Genomic DNA, 24,405 nt, shown 5'->3' with positions numbered 1-24,405 from the left:
GCGCCGCAAATGACTTTATCCGTTGGCTGTGTAAACCAAAGACTAATTAAAAGTCACGTCCGTAACTCAAACGATGACGTTGAGAAGTACGCTTCACTTAGTGTTGTCATTGTGTGACTGCTTAGAGCTGCGTTTCACAAACTTTATTGGCCTTTAAAACAAACTATTTTCTGTTTGTTAGCCCGAGTCATCAGTGGTGTGTTTCTGTTTAATGCGAGTACCCGAAAAGTTAAAATTATGCAGAAAGTAACAAGACGAGTCTGACTAAACATCATTTTAAGAAGCATAACTGTTTTTTCTGCTTCCTTAACTTGTTGATCACCTTGTGACCCACCAAATTTATCTTGGACCCTGTGCAGGTCAGGACCCTCAGGTTGGGGAAACACTGACTTCAAGGCCATTATTGAAGAAGCCGTTTAGTCGTGTTCCAAAAGTAACCCCAATGTCCGATTATGAAAGCTAGTGCTGCAAAAGGAAATAAAAAAGTGATATGACAGCAGATATCTCACATTTTTTTAATCAGGTGTAAAAGGAAATAAAAAGACCTCCAACGTAAGAGGAAGTTTGTCTACTGGCTGCTGAGCGAACTGAGAAGTTTCTCTCTTTCTGGTCCCAGCGATGCTCAGACAGGAAGTGCTTGTGTGCTCTCACATACGCTGCCCCACACACACACACTCACACCTGCATACTCACTCCAAATACTGTACCATCCTCTCTCACACACACACACACACACACACACACTAACATGACAGTTCATCCTGAGGACTGAGCTGCCACAGTCTTCTCGACTCCAGTCCTCCTCCACAGCAGCAGCATCGTCGCTGTTCACAATAACTTAGTGTGTTGCCACCGACTTAAATAAATACTCAGCTTCCTGCTGCTGTCGGCCAGAACAAAGCCGGCTTGAAGAGCCCTTCGCTCTCCGTCTGTCCCGAGTGGTCAGTCGCTACGTCAGCGGCTGCCGCTGGTCAGTCGATGCGGTTACCACAGATTGTGAAACGGTCGATCTCCAGCAGGTCTTTATTGGGAGTCCTGTGCTTCAGTTCGGAGGTTTCTTGTGGCTCCTCCTCCTCCTCCTCTTCTTCTTCTTTGGAGAGCGAAGGTGCAGGTTGTTCAGGCGGTGGAGTCGGGGGACGGCTGGCTGGAGCAGCCGGAGAAGGATCAGCGGGCGGGGGGGGAAACAAGTCAGTCCTGGGAGTCGGCTGGGCGGTCACAGAGGAGGAGGACGGTGGTGGTGGGCTGCAGGGTGTGACGGGCTGCTCCATCTTGAATTCACCTGGAAGGAATAATGGGAAAGAATGTAATTTAGTGACGAAAGATATATCACACGGATGAGTGAATTTTAGGCTGCTCAGCTAAGTAAGCTCAGTTTCAAAGCAGCACAGAGTGAGAATAATGAAACATGGACCTCGAAGAAGAACAGTTGGTTCTTTTCACAATTCCACTTGATTGTATTTAGAGAAAACTCTGCAAAGCCTTGTCAACTTTGAGCAAAGAGTGAATTAAACAGAATAATTCATCATATTAGAGAGACTTGAGCAAAGTAGCTTTAGAAATGAACAAGGCCGTCCACAGAGACAACCAGCCGAGCTCTGGGCTATCTGGCTTCAACAAACCTCCATTTCTTACTGCAGAGAGGGTAGAACAGAAATACTGCATCCCACTGAACATATAGAGTGTTTGAGTAAGGCATTAAAAACTATTTCAAATATGATTGAGGCCATGAAAACAGACATTGTAGACCAAATGAATATTAGCAAACGCCACGTTTTAGTGTTGTATTACCTTTGTTTCTCCCTGAATACTTCAGTAGTGAATAACAGTCATGCCTGTTAATAGTCAATACATAAATAAGTGCACACATCCCTCACTTTACTCATTACTTCTTTTCAGAATCAATGTGATGATCTGGTATTTTGAGGTGACTTGGTCGGGAGACGTTAGACTACATGATGGACCTCGGCCAATTGTAACTTGGTGTCTTTCAAGACTTGTACAGGTAATTATTAAGCAGCAACGTGACTGTTCCATTGCTCCACCATTTTAACGACATCACAAAACACATCATAGAAGTTGTCAAACTAGCCAAAAGAAAACAAAATAATTGTGTACGTAAGCTATTTTCTCAGGTTATTTTGTCAAGCATCTCACAACACAACAACAATAAGCAACCGTCAGTTTTGTAGTGTAGGGACAGTTTAGGACTTATGAACGAAGTCTGATGCTGCTTACATAACAACTATGTTACTCCAGTATGTGTAGTATGAGAGTAATTATCACAGAACTGTGGTGTTCTCCTCTGCTCTACTAGTTACTACTCTCTTTTTGTATCTTTTAGCTCATTGTCTGTACATCTATAACTTTACTGTTGTGGTTCAGTCTCAGCTCAAAGCCGTGATAAAGCCTCCGTACAAAACCTGTCAAGCACGAAACAACAGACAGACGAGAGGAGTAAGCGACTAGCTTGTGAACATCGCAAACATCCAGCAGCGAATGAGCAGAAGATATACTGCTGGAGGTGTAAATAGTAACTGTTCACCATATCAAAAGCTTGTGACCAGAAGAAATCAATTAATGCAGGTTTGTCAGCAGAAGTTCTTTTTTTATTGTTTGTTATTTAGTTTAAGAGTCAAGATAACTTTATTCGTACCTAGGGAAATTTGACTTGGGCATAAAGGCTGCTAAGCTGTTTTTTTTCTTAATTACACCCGTTTCTGTCTGGGTTGTATCATTTACATGATTCAATAAACTCTTTGGAGTCCTTCAGGGTGCACATTACAAAAGGTTTAGAAGAATCACGCACTGCAGGAAAGAGCCGTTCTCCTCTTCCTCTCTGGAAGATCTGTGAGCTTTAATAACAGCTAACTACCATATGGGGTTTGAGATGGCTGATGTGAACCGGCTCATTACCCATTTCTGCCCTCCGGACTAAAACATGCAGTATAGACAGATGGCATATCTAATGTTATGTGAATCCAGATCAGTGCTAAGACAAAGACATGGAGATGGACAGAATTGTGCAGTGAATCCACTGGAGCAGCAGGTGAAGCTGGAGGCACAGACCGAGCTAGCTTGATGTTGGTAAAGTGAGTATGTGCTGTGAGGTAGCTGGTTCAAATCCCAGCAGCTAAATGTGTGGGAAGCAGAAGGAGACTCGCATTAGTATGCTCACTCTATATGTACGCTATATGTCGGAGCGTCGCCGCCTTAAGCCTGGTAGCTGCAGCTGCTTTGTGAGGAACCACATTGATTGGAGACACAGGCGCTGCTAGCAGCTTTGATGCGTCATGTGACACGATGCACCGTCGGGATCTTTGTCATTTTAAAGCTCCCGGCTCAGAGCCGCAGGCACCCGGGAGAAAAGATCTGCGGGGATTTGGCTGCGGATGACAGGGAGATACCGCCACCTTCAAATCTGTGTGAGGTACAAGGCCTGTTTAACAGTTTGTCAAGATATTTACATAAATGTTAATGAGGAGATTCATAAGTACATATTTCAATGTTGGAATGAGGTTTTTGTTTACTTGTTGATGTCTGTCATATAGAATGACTTCCAGCACATCACCGTGTGTCTAAAGTCTACAACGACAACCAACAATGACTTTCCTTATTGATGAAAATGAACTTTAATAGAAATGCCATGGCAATGTCTTAAAGCCTTCATATGTCTCAGCCAACAGTCCTGAACCCATTTATATTCAGTTCACCAACACATGCAGCGAGACAGAAGAGCTGCAAATCCTCACAACTGAGAACCGTTTTGCATTTGTGCAAGAAAATTAGATAATGAGATATTTGGTTGCTGATTAACTCTTGCTGTTAATTGATCTGGATCTTCTATCACAGAAGGGATCAAACACTTGCTATACATCTACAACTATCCTTACAAAGAAGTGACTTATCTTATGATTAACGTCAAACTGTATCAAAATAACAACCTCCAGTACTGCTGGTACAATTGTGGCGGTACGATACATTTTGGAGTCCAGACAAAGTAAACTCATTGGCCTGATGGAAGCGCTGTAATCGGAGGTTGAAACTCCAAAATGTCTAATGCCATACCTGCTCCATCCCCATAATCTAATGTCACATAGCTGATTTATATTTAAACCTCTCAGTGTTTTTGATTTAAACTCTATTTCTATAACAAGTTTTAGCCTGATGGGCAGGTAGACTCATCCACCACTAAAAGGTCACAAGTTTAATTTCGGCATCACCACAAACCAAGTGTTTCTATTGGCTGCCTGAAGCTGGACACTGAGCTCCTACCTGCTGACAAATCTGTCTGGATACAAGTGTCAGCTAAATGCCTAAAAATGTAAATCAAAAAGTCACTAAATGCCTAAAAATGTTAATATAATCACGATTCCTCTCGAAGGCAACGCCAGTTTGGTAACGTGCTGCATGCAGCGGACAAACACCAGATTTAGAAACATTCAGATAGTATGTAAATTACTATGTTTTCTCTGTGTATTTGTTTCTTAAGATCATCGGAAGACAATGTTTTATCAGACACAGTATGTCAAAGTGTGGAGAGACGGGAAAGAGCAGCAATGGAGTGGGAGGCAAAGAGCAGCATCCACATTATTCATGAGGAATATGAAATCCCAGGACGCCTCATTTACACGATATCTATTCCTGAGATGCACCAGGATGCTCTCTCAGGTCTTTTCGATGTTCTGTGATCAGAAGCTTTTGTGTATTTCAAAAATAATTACACTCGATATATGTTCCGTCATTGCCTGTACAGCAGCTGCAAAAGCTGAAACACTTTTTTTTCAGCATCTCTACGCTGCATTTCTTTTGTACTTGGATCCAAAATCAAAGTGTCGTGTTCACGCTGCATCATGACCTCCACTGAGGGCTCCTAAAGGCTCTCTGGACTCCTCATGCTGAAGATATGAGTGCACAATAAAATCTCAATGTCTAATGTGCCAGAATTTATTTTTGGATATTGGCTAAAACATTTATGTATTCAACATAGTCGGCTCGAGGTCTAACAGCTCGACATGGAAAGGAATTCATTTATTATGTTATTGTTTGTAATTATTTCGTTTATTATCTTGTAAAAAGCAGCGTTCCTGGATTTTCATTAGAATACTGATGAGAACAAGGAAGAAAGTATTATATATTTATATACTGAAACGTACATATTTCAGGACTTATTGTGGTTTTCTTCGACTGTAGGAAACCTGATAGTTCCACACGGTATAATTATCAAGATGTATGTAAGGGGATTGGGAACACTCTCCTCTTTTACTGGGTCAATCTGTGTTCTTCTTTTCCAATAAACCTCCAATCATAAACATGTTGACATACAACACATTGCCATGTTAATGTCAACCTGCAATAACTTATTTTTTGGCCATTTGCAGCAGAGCAAACAGGTTGAGAACACAACATTGACATCTCACATCCGGCCCGTACGGAGCACCATTACCATGCGTTTGTGTTCTCTCTCTTTTAGCTCTCGGTTTGGTCTCCACCATATGTCACTATATGTTCAGTATAAATATGTCAGGTTGAGATTTACTTCTCTGGTTTCTGGCTTCGAGAGCGAGAGAAGCTCATGTTCACAAATATTGATTTAACTTTCCTTGGCCATGGAAATAAGATATATATGAATTCTATATTTCCCCTTTCATTATTATTTAATGTGAAGGTAGTGCATGGGTTGGCGTTTACAAGATATTCGTTGAAGTGGTCCGTGTTTACCTGAAGGTGTGGGACATCTGGTCTGGTCAGCTCTGCTGGGGGTTTTCCCAGCGGACGATGGCGCGGTAGGGGGCCTCTCAAACAGTTTGTCCTCCATGTTGGCCCTCTTGACGTAAACACACGACTTCCCCAGCAGCACAATGCTGTTCAACACTTTAAGGGTCACCAGCCTAAAGACGGAGAAGGCTGCTGATTAGAGAGATGCATGTCTGCAGTCTTCTACAGCTGAAACTCACTTTGTTGGATGACTAAAAATAACAATAACATTTTGACAAAGCATTTCCAAATCTGATGTAAAACAATTACAGATAACATTTCACTTTTGCGTTGTCTTCTATTGCTTCTGACATCTAATGTATTAAAATATTATTTTAGCAATTTGAGCGTTTTTTGCCAGTTTGGTTGATGGATTCAGCACCAAGATGAACTGTAGATTTTTCTATTTTCATAATATAAACATGATGAGGATGATCCTTGTAGTCATAACTTAACAGCCTATTCCATCTTTCCTGCTGTTATTAAGTGCTGGTCTGAAGCAGAGATATTACAGTGCAGTCTTGAGCGTCAGTTAAAATCAATCTCTTGGATCGCCACTGACACCAGGATGTTGATGTGAACCATCCTCCTTCGTTTCTGTGCTTTGCTACGAGGCCCAACCTCTGACACTGTGACATAAGAGAGACGGACACATTTGGGTCTGTGGACCACCGCTCCCTGTGACGGGGTGTTTTCGGACTGAGAGCGTGTCAGCGCGGCTGAGTCTTTGCCAAGGCACAGCGGTCTGTTCCAGCCAGAGTTATTTTTAAATCGGGGGGTGGGGAAGGCCAGAGACGGCACTCGAGATGACAACGTTGTATTCTTCGCCCTGAGGGAAACTCTTCGACGGTACGAGCCCAACGGGATCCGGCAAATGAGAGCGAGCGGGGCAATCGGCAGCTCAGCACAGGGACAACGTGAGGCCACAGTGTTAATACTTATGTAACGGTGTGTGTCTCTGATTCTCAGTGTGTGTTTATTGCAGCGCCTGCTTGTGTTCCTGTGACTCTGCAAGCGTGACAGCACATGGCAGTCTGTTTGCACATTTAAAACACTACAGTCAAACAAAACATTTAAATATCCACCGATATATGACGACATGATTCCAGTGTCGAGATTAAAAAAAAATGGAAATTTTGACTTTGACCTAAATCTGAATGGTTTAAGCCTGAACTTTAATAAGAAGAGGGACGTGCACGAACAACCAAAACCATTTTCAGCCTTTAAATCTCCTTTTGAGCTACATGTTTACAGTCAGATTAAAATACATGCAGCATATGGAAAATGAAAAGGCCAAGTTCAGTATAACAACGACAGTAATGCAAGGCTTAAAAGCTCCCTCAGTTTTGGCTGCTGGGCAGGAGGATCCACAGTGACATCGTGTAATAACAGTATTATTTAATTTGACAGTAAAACTTCAACAGACTTACCCAAGATAACAGAGGAACACACACGTGTATGACAGGGCTCCCTGCACCTTCACCGAACTCATCACCACACGGATAAGCTGTCAACAAATGACATAAATGGACTTTACAAAATAAAATGGCAGCTAGTACAAGTTTTCAGGAAGTTCTGGATACGGTTTATGTGCCGATGACTCACTCTCTTCTGGTATTTAATGTCTGAATAACAACAGAGAGCAGCCTTTCTTACCAGAACCGCCAAAGGCAGAGGGATGAAGCCCATCCTCCGGGCCACTGAGTCACTGTAGTCTGTACAAGCCTACACAGTGACGGACAAGCACACGTTACAGCACTCGACAAAACTGCATCGATTAGCTGCGTAGGCTCAGCGCTGTTTATGTAAGTGTAATGAGACAGTTGCTTACGTTCTTCTGTCGACTGCTGACGAGATCAAAAGCCAAACTGGCTCTGTACTCACTGTACACCTGGGAGAGAGAGACAAGCCCAAACATGGAGTGTGTAAGTCTTAATCAGGGAACAGACCACATACAGTACTGTGTTGTACAAGTATCGTGTGTGACCAGTAGTTTGTTGGTGAATTTTAGAAATAATGAACATCACGCGCGCAGTCCTTACATCTGCAGTGATGTCGTTGAATTTGGTGATGAACGCATGTTTAATGATGTCGACAGCAACTTCGGAGGTGACGACCATGAAGACATCAGGGAACAACACCCACAGGTGGTCTGAGGAAAGAAACAGGTCACAAGAAACTCTAAGTGTTATATGTAAAACAATATTTAATCTAATTTATGAGAGAGTGAACATGCTCAGCAAACCTTCGCTGGATGTCGTCGACATTCTCACCACAACCAGTTTACTTTGTTGGACACTTAACAGCTGTGGTTAGTTGTGTTCACGGTAAACTCCTGACATATTCTAACATAAGGTTCAATATTGAGACACACATGCAAATACCATGAACATATATTTATTAATCCCGAGGCAGTCTGCACAATGTAGGACCCAGTGGCTGATGGCAGCACAAACGCAAACAGACGTGATTATAACTAATATTTAACTACAAGTTGCCAAACTATTTCTTAAATACGGATTTGGCTCTCATGTCTTTAGCAGGTAATGAGCTGAGAGCAGGTGCTTTGGTTCTGTGTAACGTCAACAAAGCAGTGCTGGCACCACCAATGCTCCGTGGAAGATAAGTAAATTACTGGCGGCTTGTGATTTGTTCACCTCTTTAGCAACAGAAGGCTGTAGCGCTGCCAGTATTAACACATCAGTGTGTTTTGATTCCAGCTGACAGGCCACGTCTGTCATCCACTGTGTGTTCTGGCTCTGAGAGTGACAGAAGGAGCGGAGTGTTTTCAGACGGCTGTCACACAGAAACATCCTTCACTCTGCTCAGTCACAGTTTGTTTGGAGAGAGAAACATCCCCAAGGTGTTGCAGTGCAGAACAAAACCAAAGCAGCAGGAAAGAAGCTGCTCAGCATATTTCTCTGAATTCTTTACCATGACATGCACTGACCGCAGATGTCATAACTATCAAACCTGCCACTGTTAAATGGACTATAGTATAACATGAAACTATTAAGGTGCAGGTTGATTACCTGGGTTCCATGAGAACTGCTCCATGTTCCTGAGACAAACGATGAGCAGGAGGATGTAGCTGGTGAACCGTTCCTTGATATCTGCAGGATAAAATGAACACATCTGTGATTACAATCGCTAAACTCTGGAACAACTTGGTTCAGAGGCATCACAACTTCAGTGACGTTGCATTCAGCCACATTTCGTATCCTCGTGAAAGAGGGTTTTAAATTAGACTTTACTGTAAAAAAAGTGTGAAATAAGTCCCTGTTAGCTACATTACATCAGCACATCAGTCACACGGCCTTGAGTCGTTAGGAATCATAGTATTGCTTTAAACACCAATCTACTATCATTTAAAGACACAGATGTAGACGTTTAGCATGCCATCATCTATGCTAGTTAGGACCACGCTCAGCTGCTTAAACAGGAAATTACTCCATGTGAGTAAACAGCAAGAGGGAAATGGCAGCTGATTAAGGCCTATTGTCTTCTGCTGTCATTAGAATACAAGAAGAGTGACTGAGATAATAAAAAAACACACACGCTGCCTTTGAGAATAAAAAGGGAAATGCAGAATACATTGAATATCTCTGTGTTGTAGCATTAAACCCAAATGGATAGATTCATAAAAGGCTTGTAAATAAGGAACATTAACCGTTTGACTTAGGTTTCATTTTGATACTAAAAATCAATCAGTCATGTTAAATACATGTCAGTCATATGTCCAAAAGAAACTGACGATAAGCGTATGCTTCATCTACATCAGGGGTGTCAAACATACGTCCCGAGAGCCAGAACCGGCCCGCCAAAAGGTCCAATGTGGCCCACGGTGAGAAATTTGCAGATAATTTATTATTTTACATTTTTCAAAAACATATTATATTCCTATCTGTTACATTGACCTAATAAGAGTAAATTATATGCGGACTGACAACATCACATAAGAAGTGAAACACATTGATTTTACTACTCTGTAAAAAAAACAAAAAACCTACAGATGTTTTTAAATAAAGCACAAGATTTGTTTTGTTCTCTTGCTCTTTTCAATAATTAAAATGTGTGATTTCTGATAGGACATTGAATATCTTACCACTGTTCGACATTTGAAATAAGTTGTTCTTCTCAAATTTCTTGAACACACTTCCTTTAATCTCCACAAACTGTGATCGAGACAACAGAAGAACAAAGAAAGAAACTCAGTCAGCAGCAGTTATGATCCAGAAAAAACAAACATGTAACATTAATGTTTCATCACCACAAGACACGTGCTGATACATCTGCATACAAATTATTTAAGTTAAATGTGGAATGTTTGCATATATTTAGTTTGCAGGTTGCAGCTGCTTAAACAATCTCATCAGGCAGATTGTTGTGAGCTATAATGTCGTATCTGTAAGTGTGTGTGTGTGTGTGTGAGTGAGTGTGTGAGAGCACTGACGTTGTTGGACATCATGATGGTGAGCAGGGACTTGTTGTGTGAGTTGAAGGCGACGTTGAGGGTGGAGGCTTGGACCATGATGAGGATGGCATGGAGGACTGAGGAAAAGCCAGTCAGGAAAACACCAAATACCACTAAATGTTTATTAAAACATAATTAAAGTATAAATCTTAACAGTCAGACAGACCACCTTTCAATAACACTAAGACATAATGGGATCTCTTTACCTGTAGCTACAATATGTTAAGAAATGAATATTTATATTGCATCACAGATAGGACATCTAAATAATAAAATAAATTATAAGGCCCCCGCTGCATAAATAAAGGATAAATAACTAAATAAAAATAGCAAAATTGTGTACGTCTGTTCTTTCTTACATGATAATTCTTATATTTTTAATTCAGGCTCTATTTTTCACTCCTCTCTCATAATTCCTGTAGATGTTAACAAGAAGGATACAGACGTAGAAGACGGCCATTAAGAAGTGAGGAATGACTCCGATACTGTCTCTTTTCCGATTTTTGGGTTCAGTGGCCGTCCAGTAGAGAGCGTCCAGGATGTCTTGACCGAAGGAGGAGAAGAGGCGGTCAGCCACCTGAAAGAGGAAAGACGGACAAGATCAAAACTTATTAATAACGGCATGTATTTCAACCAGAAGGCTGGTTCATTTCCTCTCATCCACATGAGGGCATCTTGGTATTATTCGGTTTTTGTTTTGTTCCCTTTTGAGATAATATCCAACCCTTTCCTCTACAATAATCTGTTGGCTGTCTATCATAGGTCACATCAAGCTGAGCTTTATCACAGTTCATAACAACAAATATCACATTATGTCTAAAAAAAGAGGGTTCCAATGACATTAAATGTGCAGTCTGACATGTTTTATACGTTTACCTTTTGCTCCATCGAGAATATTCTACTAACTCTGTGTGATTCTCACAGAGATTCACTCTATGCAAGTAGTTTTTGGTCCATTTAGGTTTTAACAAGTGTCCCAGTGGCCAGAAGTATGTACACCACATGCACAAAACTTAACATACAGAGAATCATAAGAAAAAACTGAGAACGCACTAGAAGTTTAAATACACATGCAGTTATTTTACCACCAGATGTCTGAAGCGAGCGTATGAACAGTGAGGTACCTCCAACATGTTGTAGATGATGTAGAGCTTGATGACAGACTGTCCTCTGATCAGGTGGTACATCATGGAGTAATCGACATAATGCATCATGGAGAAGCACAGCACCATGATCAGGCCCTTCAGCACGTCACACACCTGCGCCGGCTGCAGCAGCCGAGACCCACTGACCACACACACACAAAACACACACACACACACACACACACACACACAAAACACAGATCAACTTATGGTATCTGTATTTAATATACAAACCTTTCAGAACATCTTCAGGTACTTGAACACACACACACACACCTGCATGCTGATAGTGCAGTATATCCATATAAGTAGTGTATTTGCATGTGCACACAATAACCATTGGGTTATTATATTACCTGAGTGAACAATAGAATGCGTTTGTACGCAGATGTAATGCTCGTGTGGTGACAAACACCGAGTGAAAAGTATGACCGTGACTGCAACACTACCGACTACTGCCGTCTACAGAGGCTCTGAACGATCTCTGCTGTTCATATCATGCAAGAACACAGATGATAAATAAAAAACATAGAGGGGTAAATAATTCATTTCTGTTCAAAATGAGATACCCCGCATAAAGGGAAAGGCTACAACTACTGATAACACACAAAACAAGACACAATATATAATATTAAAGTTAGTATCTGCTGTATATGAAACGGTATCTCATTAATAACATTCATCTCCTTAATGTGTTTGAGTTCTGCGCTGCTGGTTTTATAAGGATTCATTCTTTGTTGTTCTTATCTACCAAACAGACACAAATTCATATGTGTTTGAGCATCTATCTTTATGGAAATATTTCAATTTTGTTACCAAAATTGTGTTTTTTTTGGGGCTTTTATTGCCTTTATAAGAGCAGCTGGAGAATGTCAATAAAGGGGCAGAGAGAGGAGATGATGAGCAGCAAAGAGCCGCAGGCCGTATACACAGTATATATATATATATATATATATATATATATATATATATATATATATATATATATATATATATATATATATATATATATATATATATATATATATAAAAGCCTACATGGTGCACACTCTACATCTTGGACAGAAATGTTCAAAGAAGTGTTGGGTGGACAAAATAAATGAAAGGAAACACACAGGCTAAGCCGTCACATACTGCAAGAACAGCAAAGCATGTCTTATAACGGGTAATAACGCGTTTAAAACATGTGCAGCTTTCATAATTAGTAGCAGTGGTTGGCAGTGGCAGCTTGTTAAGAGCAGGGCTGACAAATCCATAGGACCGGTCATTTAGTATTTACTATGACAGGGATAACCGCCAAGAGCCAGAGAGGGAGCTTAGCTCTAAGACAGCCTGCACACTTCACACGTCAGCTGTGTGACTTGGACTATACGTCCACAGCTACCAACTAGAGCCAGAGGAAGGGGTTTCATCCACTCACCAACTTTAAGATCTACAAACATTGTAGTTATTGGCTGTTTGTTTTACCACAAAGACTACAACCACCTCTCTTAATATTGCACAAGTTGAACCCTGTCCTACAGAAAACAACTCTCCATTAAATCACACAGACTAATACTTATACACTTATACTAAGACAGACTAAATCACTAGAGCACAGGACAACTGCACAGGACAACGGTGAGCTACTCGAACAGCCATCATTACCTTAATTAACTTCAGTGGCTGTTGATTAGTCTTGCATCACAACAACGGGGCTACTCCTCCTCACCGCGTTACACTTCTTTAACACACGAGAGAGGAAAATAACATCATGTCTGACTGGGATAGAAGCGAAGGGGCCCGGAGGCCGTGGAGCTATTTTAGGAGCCGAGTCCGAGCTGAGCGAGATGAGAGGATGGCCGGAGGTTTTGGGGAAGATGAAGTGCAGATGAGCTTAAATCAAGTGTCTTCTGAACTGTGTGCAGCTGTGAAGACAACGGGATGAGATGAACATCTGGGCCTTTTTGTACAAAGCATAAAAGACATTTATTGCCTTCATGACCAATGAATAGATACACTGAAATCACTACACTGATGAGGTGAACTTACATAAAAGCCTTTAACACTTGATTTCTCGACTATCTTTACATAAAACAAAGGATAAGATTCAGATTAAACCGTTCGAACTGATATCAGGAAGGCGTCTCCATGATATTTAACATTTCTCGTGGTTTTCCTGAAGCTACAGCTCCATCCAGTGGCCCCATCATGTAAAAAAGGCTCCAAAACAACAAGAAAAGCTTGAGGGATCCGACACATTGTGTTAGATTTTCCCCTCTTGGTATTAAGTTTTTGTTGTCCAGTGCTCAATGTACAATAGTTTACAATAAATGTAGTACTAAGACAAAGTGTGCTGTAGCAGAAGAGTGACGTAAGAGATAGAAGTATTGCGACATAGATAAAATATATGATAAAACAGGATCGCTGCTCAACTAATACTCAGTTAATCTATTCTTTTAAATAAAAATAAATGACTAAAACATGCCCAAATTCCAAGAGCCTAAGTAGATGTCTTCACATTTCTTATGTTGTCCGAAGACAAAAAGATATTGAATGTACAATCACGTAAAACAGAAAATGTAAAAGTAGGAACTAGTTAACCACTTAAACGATTAATCATTCATCACAAGTGTTGCTGGTTAACGTTCTGTCAACCATCTACTGAATAACGCATTAACAACATTACACCTCTCTTACACACACGTGCTGGTAAACAGCAGCTGGTTACGGTGCTGATGATGCATCTCGACTCACACACGGCTCCCTGGAGCCTAAGCTGCTGCTAGTGGAGCCTACAAAGCAGCCTTCACTATCTCTATTCTGCAAGCATCGTCTCCATAAAAAACACATGAATAGTATGTATGCTCCAGTGCAGTCAGCTATGTGCTGCATTCCAAGTAGCCACCACTGTGTGCCATTCATACCGTATTAGACTAACAAGCATTAAGACTCTGCCCCAGAAGGAGAAGAGAAGGCGAACCTGCTACCTGCAGAGCGGGGGTGGGGTGGGGGGGGGGGGGGGTCTATGCAGGAGAGTCGGATATGTTTTCCTCTTCTTTAACAACAACCGACTTAAAGACAAAGGAGCCCAGAGCTGCTCCAGAGCTGCTGTACAGTAAGCAGCCCTCCAGTTTAAGCTTGTGCAGCTGCTGTATCACTGACAAGCAACACGGTGATGAGAATAAACGTGCACGCTCAGCAAACCTTCCCCCGGATGACTTCAAAAAACAACTCGGACTTATGTGGAACCAACATGGCTGCTCCGGCTCGGAGAAAACATGGTGCGAGGTGCCAAGCTGTACATCGACAGACACACAATGGAGATGAAGAGAGACGGGTGAATGGACGTGGAGCTCAGGACAGTGATGACATTTATGGAGCCCTGACAGGCTTTAGGGAGCGTACCTGCTTCTTCTGCAGTAGGGGCATGTGCGTGCCCTGCAGCGGGGGAGGAAGGGGAGGGGAGATTCAGACAGAGGGTGAGACGAGCGGGTAGACAGGTAGTGTCCATCGGGGGGGGGGGGGGTCCGAGTATGTTTACTGCACAGTATTCAGATCTTTTACTGAAGCAAAAGTAGCAATACTACAGTTTAAATATATTCTGTTACATTTGCATTCAAGTAAAAGTGCAAAGATTTCCACACACAAAATATACTTAAAGTACCAGAAGTAATTATGCAGAATGGCTTATTTCAGAGCCATATATATTATTGCTTCCAAAAACAACTATTACGCATAACCTCAGAATTGTACTTAAGGACAGTACTTAGTTACATTACATCACTGCTGTTTTTCAATTTCAATACAACATACGTTGTAATAACATGTTGTGTGTTCAACGTAAAACATCTGTTAATAAAAACATATCTAATCATTTTCCAGATCTTTTGTACAAACCACAAACTTCTGAAGATATATTTCCAGACCTGTAGAGTAAAGTCTACAGTCCTCAGAATGCGTCCATGTCGACAGAGAGACAGATGATCCATGTAAGAGACCCGGAACTAGACAAATCTAGACAGCTGATGTACAATACGCGAGTAACAGAAACATCTTTGCCACAATGTCTTTAAGGCCATGTTCAAAACTACAGTATGTGCTGCCTGTTTACAGGGAAATACACAAACAAAAAGACATGAACTGGTGACATATAACTGCGGTGGATCAGCAGTATTATGCTTTCTTTTCACATTTTAGCATATTTTACAACCGCACAGAATGTGGACGTTTGCTGTTAAAAGTAGCAATCGATGGTTAAACAACACAAACGTTTCTTACTCTGCCTTTTTTTTTTTGCAAGATTTAAAATCAAGAAACATAAAGGAAGACTGTAAATGTTTCGTTACTTCAAGACAAATCATGCTAACATACCTTTAATATGTCCATTTTCCTTTCAATGTATATATGCATCTATGGTTCAGCTCCATTTATATGTATAGTAGGACTGCACGATTAATCATCATGAATGATTAATGTCTTTTATCAAACAACTGATACTTCGACTTCCTCTCTCAAACTGATATGGCATTAGTAATAACCGTTTACAGGTCAGAGTTGAGCGAACAAGGTGAGATTCATCAGTTAAAGGGAAACTTTGCAGATTTTCAACCAGCTTTGTGACATCGCAGTGTGTGCAGAGCCAGAACCCAGAGCTCCACGCTGGCTGATGGGCGTGGAGCTGGCAACGCAGAGCCCAAAAAAAACCAACAAAATAAATTATTTTGTTCCAAAAAAACCCACGATAATCAGAAGCTATCAGTTTAGCCGTAATTGTGAAGCCCACACCTCTGAATGCTACCGTGTCCAGACGTATACCTGAGGTGTCTATACCTCTGTGTGACTGTATCTTACATTGTATGCAGGTTTATGTTGTGCGTTTCCTTTGGTATGCATGTAAGTACTTGTTTTTCTTTGGTAATGATGACGGCTCTCACCTGAAGCCACAGCATGGCAGCGTGAGGAGGCGGAGCACGGCCAGCAGCACCCTGAGGGGCAGCAGCGTGAAGACGTACAGGAAGGCGTCCGCACACAGGAAGAAGCCAAAGGTCATCAGCTGGAGAAGAAGACACACAGAAACAACTCCAAGTCAAACCACGGACGACACGCAGTCTGCACAACCTCCAAGTCAAACAAGGACAAAGATACCGTGCAGCCTGCAGACACGTTTACTCATCATCGTTAAGTGTTTATCCGTGACAAAGGAAGACAACAACTAAATAAAACAAGACAACGGGGAACATACAAGAGCATTATATAGAGAAGAGCTTCTTCACATCCAAAAATGATGACTTCTCTTATTGTTTGAGGACGTCACTTCCCATCAGAGGAAAAGCCAGGTGACAAATACGAATAACCACATGTGACAGTGAAATTAAACAGATTAGACTAAAGCAATGATGCAGCAGACACATACCTTCACAGCTCCCCACATACAAACAGTCATGGCCTTGTCATTTTAAAAAGAAGTCCATTTAAACCAGGTGTCGTCTTCTTACTCCCTCTTCTAACTGATGTACGTTTTGGTAGAAGCATGTGGGGGAGTTTTGACTCATTGGTGGATTCTGTGACTTGTCCGGTTAGTCTGCTCAGCATAGTGAAGTCTCAGAGCTCCTTAGTGTTTACACACATTCCTCACTCGCCCCCAAAAGGGAAAACGACACCAGTGAGAGCGCAGTTAGTCTGCAGAGAGAAGTTCTACTCAACCGAACAAAGACATAGATTGTAAAATGTGTGGTTTTAAAGCACAACTGTAATTAATAACTTGGGTCAGTCTTCTGTTAACTTGTGATAAATTATCGTTTATCATCATAAAGTTTGTCACACATTAGAGAGAGGAACCACACAGTTTAGATTAATAAAACCTTTATGTTTCAATACTGCTACCTGGTGGCTCATGAGAAGAGCAACACAAATAAAATGTTGTTTTTATCTCTTATTGTTTTACATAAATCAATCATTTGTACAAAATTATAAAACAAATAAAAATGTGTTTGTGTGTGTTCTTGAGATTGAAACTAATGTTAAACTAAAGCTAATTTTCACCACTGATGAGACTCTACATGTCAAAAAAATGACCATTACTTCGTTTAACAGAGTCTAAAGTAAAGATTTAAAATCCCAAACTTAATCTGACCAGCTGCTAATAAAAACAGTGGGCGGTGAGGTTTAGGACTGACTCGGCGGGACTCCGTTATGGGCCGACTGTGAGCTGTAAACGGAATGAAAAGGCAGCCGACAGATGGAGATAAATGAAGAGAAAGAGGGCAGATGAGTTCAGATATTTCATCATAAATATACTTGTATTGTGAAGTACCTTCTCCAGCTCCTTGGGAATACGCATGCATGTGTACACTCTCTCTCTGCGCTCGGTGTACTTTGCCTCATTGTGTTCCAGGAAGTAGCCTCTGGTGAGCTCTGCGCTAATGAAGCGAGTCAACGACGGATCTGGAACAACATCAGAGTGCCAGTGTTACCACGAGGCCATTGTGTGCAACAATCACATCCACAACAATGAGAGCGCCGACGCTCCCACCGTCACACCATGAAAGAGAAGGAAACTTCTCTGGAGGGTTAACAGCATTCTCAGCTCACCGTTTGATTCAATGCACCACGAATACATCTTTAGAACGGATGAACATGCTAAATAAACTTTTCTGTAGTATACAGTAGGGTTAGTCACGGCTAACATGACTCTGAGAGGAAGTGAGTTCAGTGATAGTGACTTTAAAACTAATCTGCATTGAATTAATGTATTAGAGACTCTTAAAATGAAAACAACGTGATCTCTCTTGTTATAAACTAGTTTCATAAATGGCTGTTGTATTGTCTCAGTCTGCCCACCGTACTGTGTTGAAATCACTTCCACTTGACTTGAACCTGTGAAATGCTAGAGCATTAACGGACAGGCGAGGTGTCACAACAGTAGGTCTGCAACTAATGAATATTTTCAGTATCTGCCAATCATCTTCTGGATGTATTGATTAACCAACTTCTCCGTAAAATGATAGGAAATAGTGAAACATTCCTGTTATAACATATGTGGCTTAAATGTCTTGTTTAATCAGACATGCAGTCCTAAACAAAAAAGATATTTAGTTGTAACACGTGTGAGGATTATTTCACTTTGGAGAGGCTGGAACCAGCGCGTGTTTGCTTAAAAAAAGAACTGGAACAAATATAAAATTATTATAAAATTCAAAAAAATAAATAGGTGTTCAGTCTATAAACTGATCCAATAATCAAATAACTGCTTCAGCCCTACATTTATCTATACAATCTCTTCCCCTCTGTGCATTTCTGGAACCAACATGTTTGCAGAGGCAGCACACAGTTGACAGTCATCAGGTCACGTGATCTGATGGGTGACAGAATTTGTCGTGACACCTGTGAGGCAAAACTGTGATTAGATAGTGTTGTAACGTTATCTTATCAAAATTACATAACATTTACTGCCCACTGAACTTTACGCAGACTAACTTCAGGCATTACTGCTGTTGTTGTCGTTATAATATTACATGTATGAAGACACTGCAGTAGTAAGGCAGCGAGCTAAAACTAATGTTTATCAGCTGTAACGTCAGTAACGTCAGTTGGTTTACCTGCTGGCTGCTCACGTTGCTCCCTCCTGACAGCGCTAATGTCGTAAAATCCCAACGTTTCCGGCAGTTCCGGAGTCAGACCGATTTTAGCGGACTTGTGCAAATCCTCCCACGGTCTTTTCTGTCTTTTCTTTAGCTCAATTTCAGCCTCTTTCTCCTCTGACAGCTCGGTCCCCGATACGTCCGCCATCTTTACTTTGGCGGCGGCGTCGCGCTGTGCAACGTCACGGCATTGTGGGTAAAAAACAAACGACGTCACGAGGTAGATTCAACAGTTTGTTATTGTAATGTATCGATTTTAATCAGTTATTTTAGTGTTTTTTTTAATAAGGAAACATATCAACATTAATAGCAACGCTCTGATAATAACTATGAATAACTGTAGCAATTTCATTAGAAGCAGTTTTGGTGAACATTTTATCTTATTTTGAAAATTTGTACTACTTCTGTATCTGCAACAAAAAGTTGACTTCACTTTTTTTGGTTGAAATTAATTTTTATAAAGCCACATTTACAGGTAAACAGTCATGGTATTCACAAAGGAAATCTACATTAATTAGATTGATTTATCTAGAAATCCAAAGTCTGTGAAAATGAAAAAGACATTTATTTTGTAGGTACTTCATTTAAATACGCAAATCCTTTTATGGCAGGTAATTCTCCTTCAGACTAAAAGTATTAATATCTTCTGTACAACAATATCTTGTTTTTTGTAATACATAATACTGATACTACCATTGCTAATAATAATAATAATAATAATATGAATAGTAATAGTCATGATAGGAACATTATTGACGAACTCCAAGTCATGTAAAATATGCCGTTATTTAAAATAAGTAAATAATAAAACTGGCTTTGCAGTGAAACTGATTTGTTTGCCAGATTATTAGTATTTAACTGTCAGATAAAAATCTTGCACATTTTTGTTATTCTTGCACTTCTTAGCAACATGATGTCACAGAGATAGTGAGAAAGCAATGACCCAAGAATTATAGTTTGATGAAATGGTGTTGCAGTACTCCCTATAATCCACGTGGTGTCGCCAAAGGTCCATCAAATTGTACAGGATTTAAAGTCTACCCAACAACAGTACCGAGGCCTGATCCTATACTGAGTTATCTGGAGAACTTTGCAGACTAGTTCATACATTTGTTTTCCTGAGCAGAATTATTCAGATAACTCAGGTTAGCAGATGAGGGATGGATAAAGGGATGATTGATCAAATCCAGGTTAGATCTTTCAGAATATACCTTTATCTTAAATGTTTTATTGTTCGATATCCTTGTAGACAAGAAGAAACTCTAATACAACCCACCTATTGATTTTGGGCCAATAACATTTTGTTATCTAATGCTGTTGTTTAAACAGTTAGTGTCCCACTACAGCACACTCAAGGACATAACTGTGATGTATTTATATACTGAAGGCTGCTACACATTAAAGAAAAGAAAGAAATCTATACCCAGATTCACCACTAGATATCATTTTCACATCTTCATCACATGCCAGGACTTATTTAGATATTTAGTGATTGACTACATTTTCCAGTACTTTTTAATAACCTCCAATGAGCAGGGCAGAAGGAGCATGAACCTGTGGTGAAGATGTTTCATCAAAAGCGAATTTTTGAGCACATGGAAAGGAAAGGAAACCAGTTAGTGAAGTTTGAAAACTGGTTTCTTTTACAATTAATTTCACCAAAGATGATCATTAAATATCAGCAGAAAATGGCTGCTCTGGAAAGCCTTAATTTTTGAGAGACTAACGCCAACGCGTGATGTTTCGGTTGGATCACTGAATCCTTTTATAACCAGGAACAAGAACAATATAGCACAAAACGACAATTTCAGTATAGAATATGTGGTTTCCTGAAGTGTTAGATGTTTGTCTTTTCCAAAAAGATCAGTCAAATCCACCATTTTTGAACTGTCTCATCAATCCCATTCATCCACGTAGCAGCTGTTCAGGAGCTCTCGATTGCTCTACACTTTCTTCCTCAATAGGTCTGGAGATGTCCACTTCTTATGTTCAAACTACGAACATTTCGCTCATGTTGGACGAGACAAAATGACATTAGTTGTGTGACTGAATGGACTTTGGGGAGAATGAACTTTCCAATGATTTGTCAGACTAATCACAGTTAATAGTGAATAAAGTGAATCAATAAACAGATGCCAACTGCACACACGATGCATGTAACCAAATCAAATTCAACTCCTTTGTAAGCACGGTTTATTGGCACACATAATGGTAAAGCATACATACCAGACATCAGATATGACACTGAACACCTCTGCTATATAATGTACAAATGGTGTCTAATAATACTAGGCTCAAACATATTTAGAAATGTGTTAGCTTCCTTACAAATGCACAAATAAATACCCATAAGATCCAATTGTATAAAGACACATGTTGCTGTCTTTTTGCTCGTTTTCAAACAAAAGTCCAACAAAAGAGATCAGGGATATATTATCAATTCAATTAAAGATTAAAGAATAGCACATATACAGGGACGTCAAACTATTTCTGTGGGGTGGATGGGATTTAATCTGTGCGTTACTTTTAAAATGTAAAATTGTTTTCTTCTTATGTCACACAATATTCAAGAAATAGGACTTTGTGAGTGTTAACTTTGTGGCTTTGGTTCTGCACTAGCTCAAGAGGTCAGGAAACAGTTTGGGTCTCGACCGAAGCAAACCAGCGTCCATCCAAACCACCCGACAGAAATCTGATCCTCCTGTACAAAACAAAACAGCTGCCATATTCAAACTGGTTTCAGTGGCTGATTTACAGTGGACAAAACAGATTCCACCTCTATTTACAGAGCTACAAACCTTGTAACAGTGTTCCCAAACTGATGACCCCAAAAGCAAAATCAGACTGATGTGTGTGTGTTTTTTTTTTGTGTTTTTTTAAAGTACATATACCAAACAAAATTAAAATCCTATAAAATCATGCAGGAAAAGGCTTTAGTATCAGTTTGGGAGTAGGTCGTTAAAGGGAGAGAAGTCCAATTTCCGAGGAGGGAAAAAATAAAAATAAAAATCAACAATAATGCATCAATGCCTGTCGGCAAAGTTCACATACTGATCGGCGCAAAATTACAACGTGACTGCAAAAGATTCTGAGAGAAGCAAAATACCAATAGACTACGAACACAATCAAACTGGTTTGCATGAAATCACAATCTGTGACGACCGCAGTAATGTGGAAAAAACAATCCTAGTACACGATTTTCCCTCGTTTGAATAGGAGTCCATATCGGTAGACAACTTTTATTTCCTCTTAATTGGAAATGGAAATAAACAGCAACAGCAGAAACAAACCAACAGCCGACTGAATTTCCAATAAAAATGCAATTTTCTCAAACAATGTTTCATTTGTCTCCAACGTGGTTAGATTCTTCCATCGGCTCTGTTTAAAAAAAAAACACCTTGCCTTCTCACCGGTGAGCTCGCTATTTTGTTTGTTGTTTTCATTCTTCTTCTCTTCTCCCCTCTGTCTACTGTCAGCTGTAGTATTCCACCAGACGAGAGCTTTGTATCTGAGGGAGAATTTGATCCGCAATTTTCCACTGGAAGAAAAGAAGAAAAAAAGCCTCCGCCTTGGTATTTTTAAATTACAGTTGCATACAACTTATATGCCATTGTTCTCCGAGATGTTGCAGTGATCCAGAGAAGAAGAAAATACCCAGAATATTTTTGGCTGGACATGCCAGTGGTGAGTTTGCAGATTCTGATTCAGTACAATGTTTATGAGGCGTAGAAGCACTGCCCTCTGGGGGGGAAGGGAGAGGTTAAAAAGTCCAGTCCACATGGAGTCAAGGATCTGTTGTTTTGCTCTTCTTCTTCTTCTTCTTTTTGTTTTACTGCGAGGGCTGGGGCGCCGTGCTCTCGGGCTTGCTGTCCTGGGCGCCGGGGGGTTTGCTGCTCCAGGGAGCGCTGTTGCCCAGAGCCGGGGAGCTGTTGAAGTCGTCCTCGTCGTCCAGGCCGTTGGTGGCGTCGTACTGCGTGTTCTCCAGACGGGTGATCAGACGCTCATCCTCGTCCCCGAACTCGCCGCCCATCAGGGTCGGCTCGCCGACCACCATCACGTCCTGGAGGAAGGCAGAGACACGGAGAGCAAGTTTACAGACTGAAGAAGAGGAGAGGAAACCACAGATGTTCTTGACCGTTGGTGCACACTTTTTAAAAAAAGGTCACGTTGTGTTCAAACTGCGTCCCTTTTTTTGTTACACTTTTTATTCACCTACTTCCGCTATTTCAATGTTTTCAATAACATACAATCAGGTCAATGATGTGTATCTCAAGAGCCATGAAACCTCACTTTTTTCAAGACCACCATTACATTTTAGTTTGTCCACTGGGGTTTTGAATGTGTTTCACAGACACAAAACTGTGTGTACATTCTCAAAACAGAAAACATTTTCCCTTTTATCTTCTAAATTAATTTGCTTGTTTCTTTCATTACTAAAGACCCTTTCAGTTTATCTTACTAGTTTTTCATTTTTAACTCAACTTTAAAACTGGTTCCACAAATATAATCCATTTTTACACGGGCACCCGTGACGTGTTTTCAGTTTTGCGCAGGCCCGACCATATTTAGCCTTGGGGAGACTCAAAATGAAAATGCTTAAGTGAGAGAGAAATTACCAGAGAAGAAATTAATGCATATCTGTTTCATCTGAGACCAAATCACCATCTGAATATCAAGTGAACGCACATCCAACAAAAAAAAGATCTTACAACATTTGCATTACTTCAAATAAATTGATATGCATGTCCTCTGTCTCATATAAAAAATAAATATTCAACCACCTTTTAAAACTGAGGGATAAAACTACAACAAAGTCATGAATTTACTGGACCAGAATGTTATTCAGGAGCGAATGTGTCCACAGTTGCTGATCTATTTCTGTTTGTTTACAACGTTTTTATGTTACCCAACTGAGCGAGGAGCGCCCGAACCCCCCTAAGATGGGAGGTGTGTACTTCCCCCGCTTAAACACAACCCCCTGCTTCCAAACACTTTGTCTGTGTGTGTGTGTGTGTTTGTGTTGAGTGTTTAGACGTTGGTGTATCCAGTGAACCCATCCCCAACGGTCGACGCCTGTCCGAACACTCGCTGCGAATGAAATCTGAAAGCGGATTCCCCCAGCGCTCTGTACCTGCCCCCCAATCAATACTCATCATGTAAGACATATTTCACTGAGATGGCCCTCTCACAGCGGGTCAAGGAAGGGAAGGGGAGAGATTTAGCCATTATCCAGCGCTATCTGTGCTTCTTGTGATGAGACTTTGGAAGGAGAGTTTTGCTTGTTTTATGCATGTTTTCAGGAGCAAACTCTTCATGAACTCTTCATGAACTCTTCATGAACTCTTTATGAATTTCTGCTGACAAATAATCACTGGAGTGTAATGATCAATAAGCTCGGAATCACGGCTGT

The 24,405-nt window shown here is 40.7% G+C and overlaps 2 protein-coding genes across 2 annotated transcripts in view; both read right to left on the bottom strand.

The window, feature by feature from the left end:
- Positions 1–501: 501 nt before the first annotated feature.
- tapt1a (transmembrane anterior posterior transformation 1a) lies at positions 502–19,167 on the bottom strand. Its single transcript, XM_076105232.1, has 14 exons — positions 18,954–19,167; positions 17,669–17,799; positions 16,290–16,408; positions 11,353–11,515; positions 10,670–10,805; positions 10,208–10,305; positions 9,860–9,929; positions 8,787–8,867; positions 7,797–7,906; positions 7,586–7,645; positions 7,411–7,479; positions 7,185–7,261; positions 5,719–5,888; positions 502–1,279 (listed from the first exon to the last, which is right to left on the bottom strand). The coding sequence occupies exons 1-14, from the start codon at positions 19,141–19,143 to the stop codon at positions 972–974; spliced, it is 1,782 nt and encodes a 593-aa protein (XP_075961347.1). The 5' UTR covers positions 19,144–19,167; the 3' UTR covers positions 502–971.
- A 2,004-nt stretch (positions 19,168–21,171) lies between these two features.
- ldb2a (LIM domain binding 2a) overlaps positions 21,172–24,405 on the bottom strand; it is a 46,515-nt gene continuing 43,281 nt past the window's right edge. The window contains 1 exon segment of the mRNA XM_076105189.1: positions 21,172–23,055. Within this exon segment, the coding sequence (XP_075961304.1) occupies positions 22,825–23,055 (231 nt within the window). The 3' untranslated portion in view covers positions 21,172–22,824.

This window comes from Anarhichas minor, unplaced genomic scaffold, assembly GCF_050575085.1.
Source record: "Anarhichas minor isolate MPS153535 unplaced genomic scaffold, ASM5057508v1 ptg000031l, whole genome shotgun sequence".
NCBI classification, from domain to species: Eukaryota; Metazoa; Chordata; class Actinopteri; order Perciformes; family Anarhichadidae; genus Anarhichas; species Anarhichas minor.
The sequence above is the reverse complement of the archived record's forward strand: the minus strand, read 5'-3'. Positions and strand labels throughout refer to the sequence as shown.

Bases quoted from the DNA above. Each gene is read 5' to 3' on its own strand.
- tapt1a (XM_076105232.1), bottom strand. From the start codon at position 19,143: ATGGCGGACGTATCGGGGACCGAGCTGTCAGAGGAGAAAGAGGCTGAA. The intron at 7,907-8,786 runs GTAATCAACCTG...TTCTTTCCTCAG, and splicing joins GCAGTTCTCATGGAACCCAG to ACCACCTGTGGGTGTTGTTC. The intron at 7,646-7,796 runs GTAAGGACTGCG...TCTCTCTCCCAG, and splicing joins TCAACGACATCACTGCAGAT to GTGTACAGTGAGTACAGAGC.